This window comes from Chiloscyllium plagiosum, unplaced genomic scaffold (genome assembly GCF_037043375.1).
Source record: "Chiloscyllium plagiosum isolate Xiang-an unplaced genomic scaffold, Cpla_swu_hap1 HiC_scaffold_11, whole genome shotgun sequence".
Classification (NCBI taxonomy): Eukaryota; Metazoa; Chordata; class Chondrichthyes; order Orectolobiformes; family Hemiscylliidae; genus Chiloscyllium; species Chiloscyllium plagiosum.
The window spans coordinates 46,439,830-46,461,728 of record NW_028270149.1 but is presented as its reverse complement, the minus strand read 5'-3'; the positions used below and the strand labels follow the sequence as shown (position 1 = coordinate 46,461,728).

The following is a 21,899-nucleotide window of genomic DNA, read 5'->3' as shown; positions in this document are numbered from 1 at the left end:
CTTCTCTTTTGCCTCCCTTTCTATCCTTCCTATAGCATTTTTATCCTGGAACATTAAGCTGCCAGTCCTGTCCATCCTGAGCCACATCTCTGCAACTGCTACGATATCCTAATCCTACATTCCTAACCATGCTCTGAGTTCATCTCCATTCCCTATTAGGCTTCTTGCACTGAAATAAATGCAGTTTACATTATCAATCTTACCTGGTACTTAGAACCAAAGGGATCAAAAGGTATGTGGAAAAAGCAGGAACAGGGTACTGAGTTGGATGATCAGTATGATCATTTTGAATACTGGAGCAGGCCTTAAGGGCTGAATGGCCTATTCTTATTTCTACATTCTGTTCCTAAGTGTCTATGCCTCAGGGCTACATACTACAAAGGGTCAGAATACTGTCAAACTGTCATGTTATCAAATAGTTTGACAATTGCTTTTCTTTTCAATAGGATTTGGAAAACTTATACCCTGAAATGCTGCATATTTTTGCAAAGTTAATTCACATATTATTTTAAAGGAGGCCATTTGGTCAATTATTCCATCATTTCAAAAACTGTCTGTTCTTTGGAAGAACTTTCCAATCTCGACATGCTTCAGTTTGTTTGCAATAACCCTGCAATTAGTTCTCTTCAATTACATGCTTAGTTTTATTTTGAAAATTTCCATGGAAGCTGTTTCCATAACCTTTTCTGGTGGTGCACTCCACACCTTTAACAACACTTTGAACAAATTGATCATTGCTTCTATGACTCTTCTTGCCAATTATTTTAAAGCTACGACATTGGCTTACTAAGCAATATGCTAGAAGAAATGTTTTCTCCTCTATTAAAGTCCCCAATCATGTACCAATCATGTTTTCCATTTATGAGTGTAATCATTACTTCTCCATTCTCACTACACAATTTAACTCTTTCATCTCTGGTATCCAGGTAAGTTCCTCTGTTCTGTCTTTCAAGACTTAACCATCTTTCCTGAAGTATAGAAGGCAGAATTGTACACAACCATACAACTGTTGCTTAATCAGTGATTGAAACTAAGTTCAACATCCTTTCCTTTCTATATAATACAACTATTTACAAAGCCATATGCTTTCTTAATCATAAGCTCGTCTTGCCTCATTCAATTTTTTTGTAAATATACACTCTATGGTCTCTCTACTGTTGCATCCACTCAAAAGTATTTAGATTGAACTGCTTTTCCATGTTGTTTCTACCAAAGTGCATATTCATCTGTCTTAAATAGCATCTGCACGTGTCTGCCCAGTCTACATCCTCCTGATCTCTGCTACTATCCTGTTCACAAATTACTAGTTCACAAGTTTCATATCGTCTTTCAACTTTGAAATCTTGCTTCCTTTACCCACGGCTATATTATTTACATACATGATTAGCAACGGTTCTAATATTGACCACTAGGGGAACAATTGCAGACTTCTCTCTAGTCTGAAAAATATTCTTTCATCATACTAACTGTGTTCTATCCCTAATCCAATTACATACTAAAATTTCCACCATCCCTTTAATCTAATGTGATTCTATTTCTGAATAATTATCTTAGGCTGTACTTTATCAAAGGCCTTTTGAAAGTCAGGTAGGATTTGCTTTTAACAAATCAATGCTGGCTATACCTTATTTAACACCGTCTAAGCAAGAATTAATTTTGTCTGTGACAATACCATCCAATCATTTTTCCACCATTCACACTGGACTGATCAACCTCCATAAATAAACAAAATATATATTTGTGAAGTCTATCCCTCTACCATTTTCGGGATGCAACATTTGAAAGCTATTATTTCTGCATCATTTCTTCAGAAGCACAAAGTTCATCTCTGTATGTCAAAATGATTGTATCTTCTCAGATACTTTCTGAACAGTGCTCCCCAATCTCCTCCATTGTCTCTATTAAAAGTATAAAAACCATTTTCCAACTCCTTTCAGTTCTGAAGAATTCATGTCAGACTTGAAAACACAATTCTATTTCTCTCTCAACAAATGCTGATAAACCTGCTCAGTCTTTCCAACATTTTCCGAGTTCGTTTCAGATTTCCAGATTCTGCATATTTTACTTTTACTTCATTAATAATGTCAGGCCATCCTTAACTATTGACCTTTGCAACTTTTGTAGTTATTTATCTTTGTAAGCTACCAAAGGCATCAACAAAAGTAAATCAACAAGAATATCATGATCTTCATATGGTTTTAATAATTTGCTCAGCATCTCAGACATGATACCTAGCTTATATTTCATTTCAGTCATATCCTTGCACATCACTGACTCATTTGATTACATCATATCTGGTCTGTTCCACCACAAGAAGGTGTGGTTTAATTCTCATGAATTCTTACTATGCTGGGATCTGTGCGTACTGATAGTTTGGGACTAGAAGAAGATTTTAACAATATGGAAAGCTTGGTTATCTTCTGAAATTTCCCGTTTACTTTGGTGACTCTGGAAGTCACCAACTTGCAGTTGTGGAATTTCTCAACAATTTCCTTGTTATCATTGTTGTGGTAGTGTACTGTCGTCTTGTCGGTCATCTATATTTTGTTCCAGGATCTGGCTGGCTGGAATCAGATTTTGAGTATACACATGCTCAATGTCTCTTGGTGCCACATACTTTACAGATACCAAGAAAAGCTATCTGCCTTTGAATAGATATGATAAAATGCATCCATTACAGACTTGGTTGGTTTGGTGCCCTTTGCCGACTGCAGATGCTGGAGATCAGAGTTGAAAAATGTGTTGCTGGAAAAGCGCAGCAGGTCAGGCAGCATCAAAGGTATCAACTAGGAGATCAACTAGGAGAAAGTGAGGACTGCAGATGCTGGAGATTCCTGAAGAAGGGCTTATGCACGAAACGTCGATTCTCCTGCTCCTTTGATGCTGCCTGACCTGCTGCGCTTTTCCAGCAACACATTTTTCATCTTTGTAAAGTACACAACTGTTATTAGCCTGCCACAATGGCTTACCAGCAACCATCCTCAGATAACACAGTATAGCCTTTTTTTGAGATCCTTTCAAATGGTTTAAGTTGGTGTACTTCAAATCTAACCCACAGAGGCGTTTTGACAGGTCATCTTTGGAAAAGTCACATTATATTTTTTATTACAGCATCTTTCAACAAATTAATCAATGGATTCCGGTAGTTGCTGCCCGTATAATGAGTTGGAGTCTGTTAATCCTGAAGTTAATGATTACTTTGAGCTGGTCTTCAAGAACTTTCCAGATATTTGGTGGATCGTTCTGATCATTTACGAGAAGACAGTATTTATTAATTCTGTGAAGCCCCTCCTTGCCAATAACAAGGAAGATTTTTAAGGCTCTTTTCTAGGGAACATCGATCACTTGATCTGTAAAATATAACTGTCTATGCTGTTTGAACAGTTGTAACTCATCATATATGGTCTATTCCACCACAACAAGGTGTGGTTTAATTCTTATGAGTTCTTACTTTCCCGAGATCTGTGCATACTGATAGTCTTGCGGCTGTTGGACTATTAATACACATCAGATAGAAGATTTTGACAATATGGAAAGCTTGGTTATCTTCTTAAATTTCCCTTCTACTTTGGTGACTCTGGAAGTCACCAACTTGCAGTTGTGGAATTTCTCAACAATTTCCTTGTTACCAGTGTTGTGGTATTGTACTGTCGTCTTGTTGGTCATCTATGTTTTGTTCCAGTGTCTGGCTTGGTCTTTGGAATCAGATTTTGAGCATGCACATGCTCAATGTCCCTTGGTGCCACATACTTTACAGATAGTCACTGGTTGCCCAATTCATAACTGTGTTTAAGCAATCCACCTTAAACTTCTTAGACAATGTGTAAATTAAACTGCTGCTCCATTGGCCTTGATCTATACAACTTGTTGCTTTAAGAATTGTAGTAACTTCTACCTCTAGATGGAGGTCATGAGAACAATGAGGTCTGAATACGTTTTAATGCGGAAAGCCCCTGTTTTTATGTTTTTAAGCTGTAATTTCTTCTATGAGAACTTTGAGGGTTTGCGGGACAATTTAAAAAAAAATTCAATCAATAGGCTGTTTCTTTTAAAAACAGGTAGTCACTATTCTTCATTATAGGTCCATAGCCTTAGTTTAGATTGATTTTGTAACTACAACATTTTTGTTTGTAAATAAGATACTCTTAGAATCAAAAGAATTTAATTTGGTCTTCTTGTTTGCAACAGATCTGTCTGGCTATGCTTATTCACACAAACTGATGTTACTTATTGTCCAAATTCTCTTACGCCCAAGCTGTTACCTAGCTGTCTTCAATTTGTTTTCCAAATATTTCCCAACAGATGCTAGAGTTCTTTTTATAATGGCTACTGTTGCTAACCATAACATAAATTAGCCTCCAATAGGAGATTTTACTGAACACTGCAATCTCTTAAAGCATAAGAAACTAGGCATGGATAGTGATACTGAAGGATGCAACAAACATTTATTTCACCTATTCTACACAGCATTCAGCAGAATGCTTTCAGTAGGGTGTTATGCTTCAAGTGATCTCTGGGCTAAAATGGAGTATGAGCTCTTTATACCCTCAGGATATAACGATGATATCATGAGCATGTCTGTGAAAGGTATATCGACAGTGATCATTAGTCATAACACAAAAGATCACATGAAGTACCACAGTGTCACTCTCATAGAGTCACAGAGATGTAGAGCATGGAAACAGACCCTTCGGTCCAACCCATCCATGCCAACCAGATATCCCTACACAATCTAGTCCCACCAGCCAGCACCCGGCCCATATCCCTCGAAACCCTTCCTATTCATATACCCATCCAAATGCCTCTTAAACGTTGCAATTGTACCAGCCTCCATCACATCCTCTGGCAGTTCATTCCATACACGTACTACCCTCTGCGTGAAAAAGTTGTTCCTGAGGTCTCTTTTATATCTTTCCCCTCTCAGCCTAAACCTATGCCCTCTAGTTCTGAACTCCCCGACCCCACGGAAAAGACTTTGTCTATTTATCCTATCCATGCTCCTCATAATTTTGTAAACCTCTATAAGGTCACCCCTCAGCCTCCAACACTCCAGGGAAAACAGCCCCAGCCTGTTCAGCCTCTCCCTGTAGCTCAGATCCTCCAAACCTGGCAACATCCTTCTTCAAAAAACTCAATTAAGTTTGTGAGACATGATTTCCCACGCACAAAGCCATGTTGACTATCCCGAATCAGTCCGTGCCTTTCCAAATACATGTACATCGTGACCCTCAGGATTCCCTCCAACAATTTGCCCACCACTGAGGTCAGGCTCACCATCTGAAAACTCACTGTTCCAAGGTCATGCTAGAATGCAAAAGTAATCAGTAGCTTCTTTTCTCTGATCTCCTTTACCAATACCTCAATAAGTGGCAACTGCAAGGTGCTTGTTGATGTCTTTGTCACCAAGCTGGAGATAATTCAATTAGCTGTCTCTGCTACTTCTCATCTTGATCTAAAGTGTTCTAATGTTCCCTGCTGCCCTCAAACCACATTTGTTTCTCCAATTCTCCTCATTCCCTCTTCCAACCTGATCTCCACGAAAATTATCTCCTGCTTTCTCCACCCTATTCCCAATAAACTACTGAGCATGTCTGTTCTTGGCAGGGGATATGATAAAGCTTTAAAGGTTTTAAAATAAAGCACCTTACAGCATATCATGTGTCACCACTATTTTATATAGCACAGGTAACAGAGCAATAAAACATTATAAGTGTTGTAAGAGCATTACCTTCATAATATGGAGGCTTTATCTAAGAACCTCAATATTGTGAGGCAAAACGAGCAATCTCTGCTCCACATATTTAAAATTGGATACAATCTTTTTTGGATCCTTTTTAAAAAATGAAGCATAAATAATTAAAACACTTTAAGATAAACTGAAGGTAAATACTTAACTCCTGAAGTCACACTTTGGGGGAAAAGCATACAAAATTGTACTTGCAAATCCTTTCGCCAGTATTTCAATAATGGTGTTAAACCATTTAAATACATTCTAAATGCTATCGCTACGAAAAATTCTAGGGGGATGATTTAATTGTGGCATTAAACATGTGTAAATAAACTATTCTCCCACCCTGACTGGACTATAATCACTGGACGGATTCATGATGAGAAGTAACGGTGGCACAGTGGTTAGCACTGCTGCCTCGCAGCGCCAGAGACCCGGGTTCAATTCCCGACTCAGGCGACTGACTGTGTGGAGTTTGCACGTTCTCCCCGTGTCTGCGTGGGTTTCCTCCGGGGGCTCCGGTTTCCTCCCACAGTCCAAAGATGTGCAGGTTAGGTGAATTGGCCATGCTAAATTGCCCGTAGTGTTAGGTAAAGGGGTAAATGTAGGGGTATGGGTGGGTTACGCTTCGGCGGGTCGGTGTGGACTTGTTGGGCCGAAGGGCCTGTTTCCACACTGTAAGTAATCTAATCTAATCTAAATGTAGATGGCAACATGTAATCTGCAACATACAAATATCATATCGTGCCTACCCATTATACCTCAGCGACCAACCATTCACTCTACATCATTGTTTTCCTCTGCCATATAAGTAGTGTCCTTCGGTGTTGCGGTTGAGTATAGACATTATTTTCACACTAGATGCACATGAGGTCAGGTAGGAGTTTACTCCCACTCACTAGCAATGTTGCACTCAGTCGGGTACATGGGAGCATGTGAGAGCCCGGAACGACTGTGTCTCCTATATCTCCAGTAGAGTAGCAGCTGTTGTCGCCTGTGAATCCCTGCTATCAATAAGTGAGAACGATTATCGGATGAGGTTCACGGCTTCATCGTACATGGAGAAACCCACAACAAAGTGCACAGATGAATAATTCAAGTAAGAAGGTTGGTTAACAGCGGATGAAAAAATCAAAATGATTTATGGTTAAGTTAAATCATTCACTTAAGGGCAAACTGTATATTGGGTAGACACTGACGTATTCACATCTATACCCATGTAATAATCTTGGAGCAAATAGCACTTCTCGACGCATGGTCTGAGATACGTCAACTCTGTAGTATCACCGACACTTCCGAATATGTGTTTTGCCGCGCTGCCCCTTTCTGGAGGTAAATCCATAAAACAAAGGCCCCAGCAGCTGCTACAGGATTAATACGTCTGAGAAGACGATCCTCATCTTTTACAATGCACCTCCCCCACAGAATTAATCCAAAACCATACGCACCTTTCAGAGCGTCAGTAAAGCTGCGGCTATTGTGGAAGTGTCCGCAAGTTTGAAACACAATGATACACCAGCATGGGATAATGAAGAGATTCGCACATCAGTCCAGATTGAGTTCCCAGGTTTTGCGATCACTTCCTCTTCCCTCCCCCCGCCTGCAGGATGATGGAATTTGAGCTGCTCGAAGGAGGATAAAAGCGTGCTGTTTGCGAATTTGCCCTGGCTCAGCTTTGACCTGCCCTGCCTAAGCCTGCAGTGACGCAAACACTTCTCAAGCAGAGCTTAAAGGACTTCGCCTGATCACAGCTTTTGCTCAAAAACAGACATGAAGCTCAACGATCAACTTCTGGCCTCCTGGAGTGATCAGTTCGTAAATGAAATAGTCCCCCTACTTAATCTGACTCGTTAAAATCTTTCTCAGTGTATAAGGTGAAGCGAACAAGGCGAGGTCAAAAGAGTGAATCATTAACCTTACTGCTTAGTGAAGCTTAAACCGGTTTGTGAAAATCAAAAGAGTGGGACACAACCTGGTTTGACGCAACCAGCCAATGAAGACCACGCCATGTGGTTTATTATCATAAGTAGTCCCGCCTCTGGCACAGCATGAGTCAGTCTCTGTCTCCCTATGTCTCAAAGCGAACACAATTCACTGTGGCTGCACATCAAATTGATGCATACAATTTAAACTTTTGCATGGTTACCTTAGGTCCCCTTAGAACACAAAGGAATATCCCAACCTGCTACGAGCATAACTGTGATGTGAAAGCACATAGAGAAGTGTATTCCCAGATGATTCATTTTAACACAGGTGTTAATGACTATACTTTCAAAAACATTTAAATTGGATTTCTTATAATTTAAGAATCGCCCAGAAAATGCAACTTCATCACGGTAGTTCAGCGTGGATTCAAAATAAAATAGCGTGAGACAGCAGTTTCCCCAGGGCTCTTAGACCTTTGTGCTCTGGAATCAGGCCAGTAAACACTGAGTTACACTGCTGCTTTTGTGTTGCTGCAAAGCAGAGCTAAGCAAAGCTGGTGGAAAAACTTCACACGTCTTTCAAGCTTCAGCTGGAGATTTTCTTGAAATTGACTCATATATTGTTCCATACATTAATCCTATCATTGTAGATCGACAAAAGAGATAATTTAAACCCTATGCACGCAATGGATACCTTATCAAGGCATTTAAAAATTGCCCATGAGACAAACATGCTGATTTCCAACAATATCTGAACAGTTCAGAAATACACCTGCTGGAATCCAAAGGGAGCTTTTCAAAATGCTTAAATCAAACTTTGATTATTCTATTGAGGGCTGACTAAAATTTTAAATATGCACTTGAGTGTGAAAACCATTGGGACTATCATGCTAACCCAGGAGAAAGAGCAATTGTGTTCTGCAAAGCACAAAAAGGCAAATCCTTTCACTTTTCAAAAAACAACTTTAATTGTAGCATTAGGAGCAGCCTCTGGTTACCACATGAAAGGTTTTCGAATTCCCTTGTCCTTCACATATACTCAACATACCAGAGAATCAGGCAACTATTCTTTCCCTGGAGGCCACTTCTTTCTTGTCATTATTATATCTCTATCATTCACTATGTGTTGTTTCCTGCCAGGTTTGGGCAAGAAACTCATCAATGCATGCAGATGAGGCTTGTGAGCTTAAATTTTCCATGCCTCAAACATCTACAGACAGTTTGCCACTCACCTTAATTGTGCCTACTCAACTTACTAGGCGAAATTGGGTACTGCAGATGTTGGAAATTAGAGCCAAGATTAGAGTGGTACTGGAAAAGCACAGGGCTTCATTAGGTCTTTTTCCCGAAACGTCGATTTTCCTACTCCTTGGATGCTGCCTGACCTGCTGTGCTTTTCCAGCACCACTCTAATCTTGACCCTACTCAATTTACACTTTGTGTTGAAGTCAGAACTAGAATTCATAACAAAAACACAACTGATCTGATCCATAATAATGTTTATATTCCACAATTGCTTCTTTCCACTCAGTTACTTTATCATTTCTATTTTATTCTCCCCTATATATCTATCAAGTCTCCTCTTAAATGCACGTGATTTTCACAAGCACATTTCATGAATTTTTAATTATAATGTGCTTCTTTCTAAAAATGAGACACAGTGGCATTCATCTTTTAGTTGTAATTTGAGTGGCTATTTGAAGAGGAATTTTGGATTGTCACCCCCATAGTCATAGAACTTCAATTGGAAAGACTAAAGAGAAACAAGTAACAAGAATCTAGATTAGAGTGGTACTGGAAAAGCACAGCAGGTCTGGCAGCATCCGAGGAGCAGGAAAATCGACGTTTCAGGCAAAACCCTTCATCAGGAAAAAGAATCTGACAACCCAACCCCTCTCAGCAGCAGCAAACACATTTTATCTTTTGGCCTTATTTGGATCTATGGGTAAAAAAAGGTATAAAATTAAATTCAGCCCTGGTCTGGGTGTTTAGTGGCCTAGTAAATGCTGTGAAGGTCACAATTTTAGATCAGCTATTAAATACTTCTACATTACAGGTAAAGAAAGGAAAAATACATTCTTTCTCTCTGAGCCCTGGCAACCAGCCACTGTCAAAAGGAACCAGGGAAAAAATGTCAATCAACTAGCAAAGCTAAGAATCTTGCAATCAGCTATTCAATTACCAACATTGACTGTAATAGCCACAATGATCTATCTGTGTAAAATGAATGATTCAGAGGTTGATCCACATATATATTTTTAACTTCTTTGTTTTATTTTGGACTCATTTCTCAGTCCTAATGTATATTATGAGTGTTGCATTATGATATTTTATCACATTTAGCAATGAATAAACTTATTCGTTTGTTAATTCAAAAAAGCTGGACAATTTGGCTCAATTTAGAATTAAATTCTTTGGTTTGGGAGAAAGGTATCCTCAACGAAAGCAGGTGAGTAAAAGAAGGGGAGGCCAATACACCCGTCATCAGTATATAACTTGGAAAATAGACCAATAAGTAGAATGGGCCTTTCAGCCCTGCATGTCTGTGCCAACCATGATGCTATTCTAATCACATCTGCTGCAAATGGTCCATATCTCTCTATTCTCTGTGTATTGATGTGTCTGTCTAAATGCCTCATAAATTTTGCTAACAGTTCTGCTTCTACCACATCCCCTGGCAGTACCACCCACAGTGCAAAAAAACCTTCCTCATATATCTCCTTTAAACTTCTACCTCTCACCATAAACCACCCCACCAGTATTTGACATTTCCATCCAGGGAAAGAGACTCTGACTATCCATCCTATTCATTCCTCTCATAATTTTATATCTGTCAGGTCACCCCTCAGCCTCCAATGCTCTAGCAAAAACAATTCAAGTTCGTCCAACTTCTCCTTATAGCTAATACACTCCAATCCAGGTAACATCCGGGTAAATCTCTTCTACACCCTCTCCAAAGCCTCTACTTCCTTCCTATAGTACAGTGATCAGTGCATACTTTCTATAGTGCAGTGTGCACAGTACTTCAAATATGGCCTGACTATAGTTTTGCAACATTGCTTATCAACTTTTATTCTCAATACTCTGACAGATGAAGACAAGCATGCCATATGTCTTCCTTACCACCTTATCCACTTTCAGGGAGCTAGGATTTGGAGCCTGAAAATCCCTCAGTATATCAATGCTCCTATGGGTTTGGCCATTTACAATATTCTTTTCATTTGCACTTGGCCTCCCAAAATGCATTACCTCACATTTGTTTGAATTAACTCCATCTGCCATTTCTCTGCCCAACTTTCCAGCTGATGTATATCCTGCTGCATCCTATGATAACCTATTCCCTATACAAAACTCCACCAATTTTCATATCACCTGCAAACTTAACTGCAAACATTTTCATCCAAATCATTTATATATATTACAAACAATGAGATCCCAGCACTTATCTTTTTGGAACACGACTCGTCATAGACCTCAATTTAGAAAAAAAAAAACCCTCCCCAACTACCCATTGTCTGATATGGCCAAGCCAATTTTGTATCCAACTTGCCAACTCACCGTAGGTTCCATGCAATTTGATCTTCTGACTAGCTACCATGAGGGACCTTGTTAAATGCCTTAGTAAAGTTCTTGTAGACAACAGCCATCGCCTTACCCTCTTCAGTCATCTTTGTCACTTTCCAAAAGTTCCATCTGAAAATATAACAAATTGGGAAACTTTGCCCAGGAGCTGGCCATATCATGCCATCTGTTTCAAGCACCTCATGCGGCAGCCAGTTTCACATTCTACCATTTTGCACAGAGCGAACATTCTATTAATTCTTTATTTCAACGGTTAGTCTCCTTCACCAGTGTAAACAGTTGCTTCACATTAATTCAATAGAACCCATTCATAATGTTAAAAAAAACTGAGGTGTGCTAATAATCTTCCAGAGGAAAAATCCTTTATTCTTTCAGATCTGGCAGCATCCTTGCAAAGCTTATCTGCATTTCCTACAGTACTTCAATGTCTCTTTTGCAGGATGGAGAACATGTGCATGCACAATGCCAAATGTCCAACTAAAGGTTATATATAAATTTAACATTACAATATTGAATTGAGGGAATAGATTGCTAAAGCAGGAAGACATTGTGAATTCTATAACTAGTATTGTAATTTTACTAGGTCTCTTTATTTTTCTTCCCAATTTAAAATAATCCCCTTCCAACTTTTATTGCAGTGGCCCAACTCAATACTACGAATTTGATTTAAAAAGAGTAACCCTCCGTTATTGCACAAATTAACACCTTAAACGCCTTTTCAACTTATGCAGTTAGGTTGTGGCAAAAATAATCTGTGTTGTACTAAGTAACACACATTTCAGAACCTGATGAGTGGAGCCAATTATGCAAGATTTAGAAATCTCTGTAGGCCTAAGTGCATTTATGTTAATATATCATCCCCCACTGGGTATTTCTTAGAATCATAGTCAGAGTCAAACAGAAGAAGGAGGCTTATGTGTTGATGAGGCAAGATGGTTCAGATGAGGCGATGGAGAGTTACAGATCAGCTAGGAAGGATTTAAAGAGAGAGTTAAGAAGAGCAAAGAGAGGACACGAATGGTCTTTATCAAATAGAATAAAGGAGAACCCTAAAGCTTTCTATAGGTATGTGAGGAATAAAAGGATGACTAGGGTAGGAATAGGGCCAGTCAAAGACAGAAGTGGGAAGTTGAGTGTGGATCCTGTAGAGATCGGAGAGATGCTAAATGAACATTTCTCATCAGGTTTCACTCAGGAAAAGGAGAATATTGTAGAGGAGAAGAATGAGGTACGAGATATTAGATTAGAAAGGATCAAGCTTAGTTACGAACAGGTGTTATCAATTCTAGGAGGAGTGAAAGTAGACAAGTCCCCTGGACTGGATGGGATTTATCCGAGGATTCTCTGGGAAGCTAGGGAGGAGATGGCGGAGCCTTTGGCTTTGATATTTGAGTCGTCATTGTCTATAGGTTTAGTACCAGAGGACTGGAGGATTGCAAATGTTGTGCCCTTGTTCAAGAAGGGCAGTAGAGATGATCCAGGTAATTATAGACCAGTGGGCCTTACTTCTGTTGTAGGAAAGGTTTTGGAAAGGATTATAAGAGATAAGATTTATAATCATCGAGCAAGCAACAATTTGATTTCAGACAGTCAACATGGTTTCGTCAAGGGCAGGTCGTGTCTCACAAACCTCATTGAGTTTTTTGAGAAGGTGACCAAGCATGTAGATGAGGGTAGGGCAGTTGACTTGGTATACATGGACTTCAGTAAAGCCTTTGATAATGTTCCACATGGTAGGCTATTGGAGAAAATGCAGAGGCATGGAATTGAGGGTGATTTAGTAGTTTGGATTAGAAACTGGCTTTCTGAAAGAAGGCAACGAGTGGTGGTTGATGGAAAATATTCAGCCTGGAGTCCGGCTACTAGTGGTGTGCCACAAGAATCTGTTCTGGGACCACTGCTGTTTGTCATTTTTAGAAATGAGTTAGACGCAGGTATAGATGGATGGATTAGTAAATTTGCAGATGACACTAAAGGCGGTGGAGTAGTGGACAGTTTGGAAGAATGTTACAGGTTGCAGGGGGACTTGGATAAACTGCAGAATTGGGCTGAGGGGTGGCAAATGGAATTCAATGCAGCTAAATGTGAGGTGTTGCACTTTGGGAAGAATAACAGGAAGGCAGAGTATTGGGTCAATGGAAAGATTCTTGGTAGTATGGATGTGCAGAGGGATCTTGGAGTCCATGTACATAGATCCCTGGAAGTTGCCACCCAGGTTGATAGTGCTGTTAAGAAGGCATATGGTGTGTTAGGTTTCATTCGTAGAGGGATTGAGTTCCAGAGCCACAGTATCATGCTGCAACTATACAAAACGCTAGTATGGCCACACTTGAAATATTGTGCACAGTTCTGGTCACCATATTTCAGAAGCATTGGAAAAGGTGCAGAGGAGCTTTATCAGGATGTTGCCTGGTTCGGAGGGAAGGTCTAATTAGGAAAGGCTGAGAGACTTGGGTCTGTTCTCATTGGAAAGAAGAAGACTAAGAGAGGATTTGATAGAGACATACAAGATGATCAGAGGATTAGATAGGGTAGACAGCGAAATTCTTTTTCCTAGGATGATGACATCAGCTTGTACGAGGGGGTATAACTACAAATTAAGGGGTGATAGATTTAAGATGGACATCATAGGCAGGTTCTTTACGCAGAGAGTAGTAAGGGCGTGGAATGTCCTACCTGCTAATGTAGTCAACTCAGCCACATTAGGGATATTTAAACAATCCTTAGATAAGCACATGGATGATGATGGGATAGTGTAGGGGGACGAGTTGAGAATAGTTCACAGGTTGGTGCAACATCGAGGGCGGTAGGGCCTGTTCTGTGCTGTCCTGTTCTATGTTCTATGTTCTGAGTTACATGAACCATGGATGACCACAGATGTTATGACCTTGGTCAAAAAGAAATAGGAAGTATTAATAAGGTCTAGGAGAATGGGAACTGATGAAGCCCTTGAAGTATATAAGGGAAGTAGGAAAGAACTTAAACGAGGAAGTAGAATGGCTAAAAAGGGTCATGTAAAGCTATTCGCAAACATTATTAAGGAGAATCCCAAGACTTTTTATCATATATGAAACCAGGATGGTTGCCAGGAAAAGGGTTGGCCCACTCAATGCCAAAGGGGGGAATCGATGTGTGTATCCAGAAGAGGTAGTTAGAGATTCTAAATGAATCCTTTGTTTTGGTATTTACCAAAGAGAAGGAATTGGTGGAGCATAATCTCAGGGAAGGAGGTGTCAAATGTCTAAGCCAAGTTGCTTTTAAAAAGGAAGAGATTTTGAGTGTCTTAAAAAGTATTAAGGCAGAAAAGTCCCCAGGTCCTGATGGGATCCATCCCAGAATACTGTGGGAGGCAAGAGAACAAATTGCTGGAGCACTAACAGACATCTTTGCACCCTCTTTGGCCACAGGTGAGGTCCTGGAGGACTGCAGAATAGCCAATGTTGTCCCATTATTTAAGAAAGGTAGCTGGGATAATTCAAGAAATTACAGGTCTTTGAGCCTCACGTTGGCAGTAGAGAAATTATTGGAAAAGATTCTCAGGCACGAGATCTATATGCTTTTAGAAGCAAATGCATTTATTAGCAATAGAGAGCATAGTTTTGTGCATGAGAGGCCATGCCTCACTAACTTGATCCAGTTTTTGAGGAGGCGGCATAGATGATTGATGTTATCTAAATGGACTTTAGTGAAGCCATTGACAAGGTCCCTCATAGGAGACTGGTACAAAAGGTGAAGTCACATGGTGGGGTAAGCTGGCAAGATGAATAAAGAACTGGCTTAGTCCTAGGAGACAGGGTGTAGTGGTGGAAAGATGCTTTTCAGAATGGAGGATTGTGACTAGTGGTGTTCCACAGAGATTAGTGCTGGGACCTCTGTTGTTCCTGGTCTACATAAATGATTTGGAGGAAAACATGGCTGTTAGTTTGTGTAGTAAGTTTGCCAACTGTAGGCTTTTTCCCAGGGTGGAGTGGTCAATTACTAGGGGGCATAGATTCAAGGTTGGGCAGGTGGGAACGGATATTTAAAAGAGATGTGTGAGACAACTTTTCACATGAAGGTTGTTGAGTACCTGGAACACGCTGCCAGAGGTGGTGTTGGAAGCAGACACAATAGCATTTAAGAAGCACCTGGGCAAATCTTGTAGGTGAAGACAATTTTAGTATGGAAGGGCAAAATATGTTGGCGCAGGTTTGGACAGCCGAAGGACCTGTTCCTGTGCTGTATTGTTCTTTGTTGTTCTTATTTCTGAAGTCTTTTCCCAATTAGAAGGTGGTCCATGTCTTTATTCTATTCCATCTGCCACTTCTTTCCACTCTCTTAGTCTGTCCAGGTCCTTCTGCTACCTCTCCACTCCCTCAACAATACTTATCCTTGCACTTATCTTTGTGTCATCTATAAACATAGTAATAATGCCCTCAGTTCCTCTATCCATATCATTAATGTATGACATGAATAGTCGTGGTCCCAACACTTACCCTGTGGAACGCCGCTAGTTATTAGCTGCTATCCTGACAAAGATCTGTTTACCCCCACTCTCTGCCTTTTACCAGTCAGCAAATCCTCTAGCCATATCAGTAACCCTTGCCCTCTACACCATGGACTTTCATCTTATTTAGCAGCCTCCTGTGTGGCACCTTGTCAACGGCCTTCAGGAAATCCAAATAGATTAAGTCCACTGGCTCTGCTTCATCTAACTTGCTCATTACCTCCTCAAATATTTTAACATATTTGTCAGAAATGACATCACCTTGATAAATCTATGCTGACTCAGCCCTATTTTGCCATGTACATCCAAGTACTCCACAATCTCATCCTTAGTAACAGGCTCAAACTTTACCATGACTGAGTTCATAGATTATAGTTAATCTGGACTGGGTGATATAGCCACCTTCAAACCTTTCAGCCTCCCTAGCATCTTCTCCATTGTGATAGCCACTATACTCTCCTCTGACCCTAACTTTCTTAAAGTTCTACTCTGCTGCTGGTGTCTTCCATCATGAAAACTGACACAAAGTACCTTTTCTGTTCCTCTGCCATTTCTTTCTTCCCCATTATTACTTCCCCATCCTCATTTTCCATTGATCCAACGTCCACTGTTGCCTTTCTATTATTTTTTAGAAATTGAAAAGAAATCTTGTAATTTTCTTTCATATTATTAGCTAGTTTAGTCTCATATTTCAACTTATCTCTCACTATTGCTTTTTTATGTATCCTCTCCTTTATTTGAAGGATCCCCAGTTCTTTGGGTTCACTCTAACCTTCACCACGTGATATGCTTTTTCTTTTGCTTTCATGCTGTTCTTGACTTCTCTTCTCAGCCATGGCCACCTTATCTTTCCCTTAGTATGTTTCTTCTTTCTTGGGATGCATTTATGCTGCACCTCTCAAAATATTCCCAGAAACATCTACCATTTCTGCTCAGTCTTCCCTGTTGGGATCCCATTCCAATCAACTCTAGCCAGCAACTCCCCATGTCTTTGTTGTTACCTTTACTCAGCTGGAATATCATTGTATCTGATTCCAGCTTCTCCCTCTCAAACTGCAGGGTGCATTCTATCATATTATGGTCACTGCCCACTAGGGATTCCTTTACCATAAAACTCCCTAATCAAGTCTGTCGCATTATACATCACCAAATCCAGAATACCTATTCCCAACTGGGCTCTATCATGAGCTGCTCTGAAAACCCATTCTGTAAATGTTCCACAAATTCCTTTTCTTAAGATCCGCTACACCCTGATTCTCTCAGTCTACCTGTATATTGAAGTTCCATAAGATTATTGTAATAGTGCCTTTCTTAAATGCCTTTTTAATCTCTGATTTATTTTCTTCCCAACATCCAAACTACTGCTTGGAGGCCTGTACACAATTCCGATCAGGATCTTTGCAGTTCGTCGATTCTACCCACACAGCTTCTACAACTCCCGACTCTGTATCAATTCTTTGCTATCAATTTAATTTCATTTCTTACTAACAAGAAAACCCTAATCACTCTGCATATCTGCCTGCCCTTTCAATAGGAGTGTCTCCTTGGATGTCTAGTTCCTAGCCCTGATCCCCTTGCAGCTATGTCTCTGTGATACCCAAAAGATTGTACCTATCAATTTCAATCTAAGCAGTACAAATTGGAAATCTGAAAGAACTAAAAACAATGACATTGCCCATCCCAAACCCTTTTGAAAGTTTTAAAATATTGAATAAGGTGTCCAGTTAGGTCCAGTCTACTGATTATTTTCCATTTAGCTTTTTATAAGGCAAAATGAGCTTCAATGCTTATTTTTGTAGCATAACCTTCATGAGTAAAATTAAACATGGTAGTTAGCACCTTCAGGAAAGTTTTCCAACGGAGTATATCCACATGGAGCAAATGTTGGATCGAGGGACAACAGACTACAATTCTAAACCTCATTGCAAAGTTTCAAAAATTTGTCAGCGTCTTGCAAGTATCCAGTGCCACTTGAACAGCAAGGAATTGGAGATCTGGAAAAAAACTAAAAAACTGCTGTTTGATAACCCTACGCCCACACCTATTATGGTGATAAATGATGAGCTCTTCAATTATAAATTAACATCCATCCATTAAAACCCAACATACACTGAATCAAATAATTAGATGTTTAAAATTGTTTGAGATTTAGTGAATATAAAGTTTATGAGCTCTTTAGAAATTTAATCTAAAAGTTTAGGTCAACAGGTTAAGCTAATGATGAATTTTATTGATTAATTTGCTTACCAGACTGATTCTGAGGTCATTTCTTTGGCAGCATACAAACATGGAAATATTTTGCTTCTCCCAAATTCCCAATAGAAACAATTGGGTGGCACGGTGACTCAGTGGTTAGCACAATTGCCTCACAGCACCAGGGACCTGGGTTCGATTCCAGCCTTGGGTGATTGTTTGTATGTTCTCCCTGTATTTGCATGGGTTTCCTTCCACAGTCCAAAGATGTGCAGGTCAGGTGAATCGCCCATAGTGCTCAGGGATGTGTAGGCTAGGTTCATTAGTCAGGGGAAATGTAGAATAATAGGGTTGGGGTGGGATACTCTTTGGAGGGTTGATGTGGACTTTTGGGCCAAATGGCCTGTTTCCACACTGTAAGGATTCTATAATTCAATCTGCACCACAAGCTCATTTGCCTTGTTTTGTACTATATTGCATGCATTTAAGTACAATACCCTTAGTCCTGTGTTGTCTGTCCCCTTTCTCATAGTTGTCATAGAATCCTTACAGTATAGATAGAGGCCATTCAACCTATCAGGTCTGCGCTGATCCTCTGAAAAGTATCCCACCTGGACCCATCTTCCTATGCTATCCCTGTAACCCAACATTCACCATGGCTTATCCATCTAGTTTACATATCTTTGGACTGTGGGTGGAAACCAGAGCATTTGGCAGAAGCCCACGGTCACACGGAGAATATGCCAATTCCGTACAGACAGTCACCCAAGGTTGGAATCGAACCCAAATTCCTAATGCTAATCACTGAGCCACTAGGTCACTTTTGTCCACTTATTTGCTGTGCCTCAAGTTAGATTCCTGTCCTTTTCCATACTCTCTATCCATAACCTCTGCTGAGCCCTCCCCTCCTTTAACCTTATCCATAATTTACCATGCAACCTCCTCACTTCTGACTTTATGATGGAGGGAAAGTCATTGATGTCCTGGAACTGAGATGACTGATCACTAACAACCACAACGATCTTCCTTTGTGCTAAGTATGATTCCAAACAGTGGGGAGCTTTTTCACTGATTCCCATTGACTCTTATTTCACTTGGGCTCCTTGATGCCAAAACTCAGTCAAATGTGACCTTGATGCTAAAGGCAATCACCTCTAGAATTCAGCTCTTTTGTCCATGTTTATACCAAGTAGTTTTCAACATGACTCAGAAATTGCATACTATAAATCAAAGACACCAGCACAGTCCTCATTCAGCAGGAACCATGATGTTCCACAGTGTATTTGTATGTATCCTCACATCCATCACACTTCTATCAAGTATTATTCAAATCTTTTTCAATATGCTGAATTTTAACTACATTAGGTGTTTTACCTGGGAACATTTTCCATACATTCACTCTGTGATAAGTGAAAATAATTAATTCCAAGGGTTTTTTTTTACCAGAAGTTAATGTTTATGCAGTTTAACTTATTTCAGACAAATACCTATGTAAAGATGACACACGGGGTAAGAAGATAGTATAAATGCAAACAACAGAATTTACTGATTCTGTGTCTTGTTTCTAGGGTTGAATGATGTAATCTTCTGAGTAGTCCCGACAGGCTACTGAGTATAGAAATAGGATTGATGAGGAGATGCCGGTATCAGACCTGGGGTGGACAACGGCAAAAATTACACAACACCAGGTTATAGTCCACCAGGGTTATTTGGAAGCACTAGCTTTTGGAGCACCACTCCTTCATCAGGCAGCTACCTGACAAAGGATCAGTGCTCCAAAAGCTAGTACTTCCAAATAAACCTGTTGGACTATAACCTGGTGTTGTGTGATTTCTAACTTAGTTATAGGAGGGCAGAGAAGATGAATGGATGGGTGGACAGGTGGCTTTCGACTGCTGGGACTTTGGAATCAGTTCTGAACAGGACTTGTGATACAGTGATTTGCATTGAAACTAAGCTGATTTATTACTGTTATTGAGGAGCATTTAAACCCTTAAGCAGGGAGATGAGGACCTGGCGGTGATACTAGATAGATAACACTGGAATATTAATTACTAAGTTATTCATGACATCAGGGTAAGAGATAATTCAATATAATCATGTCTGAATTAGGCTTACCATACGTGTAGGTGAATGCTGGGAATGTGGTAAATAACTTTGATGATCTACAGGTGCATTAGCCATGTGGAGATATTTTGTTGTAATGAAAGCAGAGATCTGGTTTAGAAAAGGACAGGACTGGATATTAAATATTGCTGAACAAGTGTTAAAGAAAAATAAGAGGTGTAATAGATGAGCTGTAGAAGCATTGCTTAAACAGAATAGTTCAGTGTTCAAGAGAGAAAATATCCTTGAGAGAATCAAGGCCAGAATCTATTTGGTTGCAGCCGGAAGACAACAGAGACACTGGTACACAACTGGGTATATTCTATAGGTAGGCGAGATATGGAAGATGAAATTTTTAAAGAAATTACAGAGATGTGCAATATATAGAGTAGTTAAAATAGAGAACTTTAATTATCCTCGTGTAGATTTCGCTAACAACAGTGTAAAGTTAAAAATCTCAGAGTGCCAGGTTATAGTCCAATTGGTTTATTTGGAAGCACTAGCTTTCAGAGTGCTGCCCTTTCATCAGATAGCTGTGAAGCAGGATCATAAGACACATAATTTATAGCAAATGGTTACAGTGCCTTGCAACTGAAACAATATAAAGAAAAAACCTAGATTGCTGTCTTTTAGAATTGGTTGCAGGTTTTGGTTTGAAAATATGTAAATCCCAGAACTTCTTTTAAGTCACATTTTCAAGATAATGTAAGGTTTTATACAAAAACAGTGACATCTTAGCTCAGACAATGCATTGAAGGTATGAGGTTAGAGTCTGTCTGTATCCCAATCTTGAGTCAGACTGATTTTATTTCCAAAGTAGGAACTTATAAAATGTTACATGGATTGATTGCCTGCAGGTTGTATGCTTTTTAGGCAAAATAGAATGTATCTGTAAATACAATTCTGCAAATGCAAATTCACCCCATAGACATATATGTGTGTGTGTGGGGGGATGCATGAGAGAGAGAGAGAGAGAGAGAGAGAGACGGAGAGAGTGCACATGTGAGTGTGAGTGAGAGAGTGTGTATTTGCGAGAGAGTGTGTATTTGCATGTGTGCATGCTTAGTAGACTGTGTGCATGAGTGTGCATGGGTGTGAGTGTGGGGCGTGTACATGTATGAGAGAGGGTCTGTGTGTGTGTGTCTATATAGTGTATTGAGTTCACCTGTAATGTGACATGAACCCAAGGTCCTGGTTGTGGCCATCCTCATGTGTATGGAACTTGACTATCAGCCTCTGCTCGGCCACTCTGTGTCTTCCGAAGCCCACCTTGGAGGATGGTCACCCGAGCATCTGAGGCCTAATGTCCCCGACTGCTGAAGCGTTCTCCAAGTGGGAGGGAACATCCATGTCTGGTGACTGTTGTGTGGTGTCCATTCATCCGCTGTGGTAGCATCAGCTTGGTCTCCCAATGTACCAGGCCTCAGGGCATCCTTGCCTGTAGCGTATGAGATAGACAACACTGGCCAAGTCACGAGTACCTGCCGCATACATAGTGGATGGTGTCCCCATGAGTAATGGTGGTATCCATGTCGACACTCTGACACATCTTGCAACTGTTGTCGTGACAGGATTGTACGACGTTGTGCTTATGTTAACATGAAGGCTGGGCAGTTTGCTGCGAACAACGGTCTGCTTAAGGTTTGGTGGTTGTTTAAAGGCGAGAAATGGAGGCATGGAGAAGGTCTTGGCAACACATCGATAATGTGTTGCAGGCTGCAAAGAACATGGCGCAGTTTCTCTGCTCCCGGGAAGTACTGGACAATGAAGGGTACCCTATCAGTTACATCCCATGTCTGTCTCCTCAGAAGGTCATTATGGTTTCTTGCTGTGGCACATCAGAACTGGCGATCAATGAGTTGAGCATCGTATCCTGTTC

At 40.2% G+C, this 21,899-nt stretch overlaps 1 protein-coding gene across 13 annotated transcripts in view; it reads right to left on the bottom strand.

Moving 5' to 3' along the window:
• dlg3 (discs, large homolog 3 (Drosophila)) overlaps positions 1–21,899 on the bottom strand; it is a 546,829-nt gene that overhangs the window by 63,971 nt on the left and 460,959 nt on the right. The window contains exon 1 of one of the 13 annotated variants that reach the window (XM_043704758.2): positions 7,177–7,786. The exons of 9 other annotated variants lie outside the window; for them this stretch is intronic. Coding sequence is in view for 3 of the 4 variants with exons in the window: in XM_087992022.1 (XP_087848148.1) it covers positions 6,628–6,655 (28 nt within the window). In the remaining variant the exon portion in view is untranslated. Of the gene's footprint in view, positions 1–6,480; positions 6,606–6,627; positions 6,899–6,943; positions 7,001–7,176; positions 7,787–21,899 lie in introns of those variants that run through there. 3 more of the 13 variants (XM_087992021.1, XM_087992022.1, XM_087992023.1) reach the window with 3 other exon arrangements.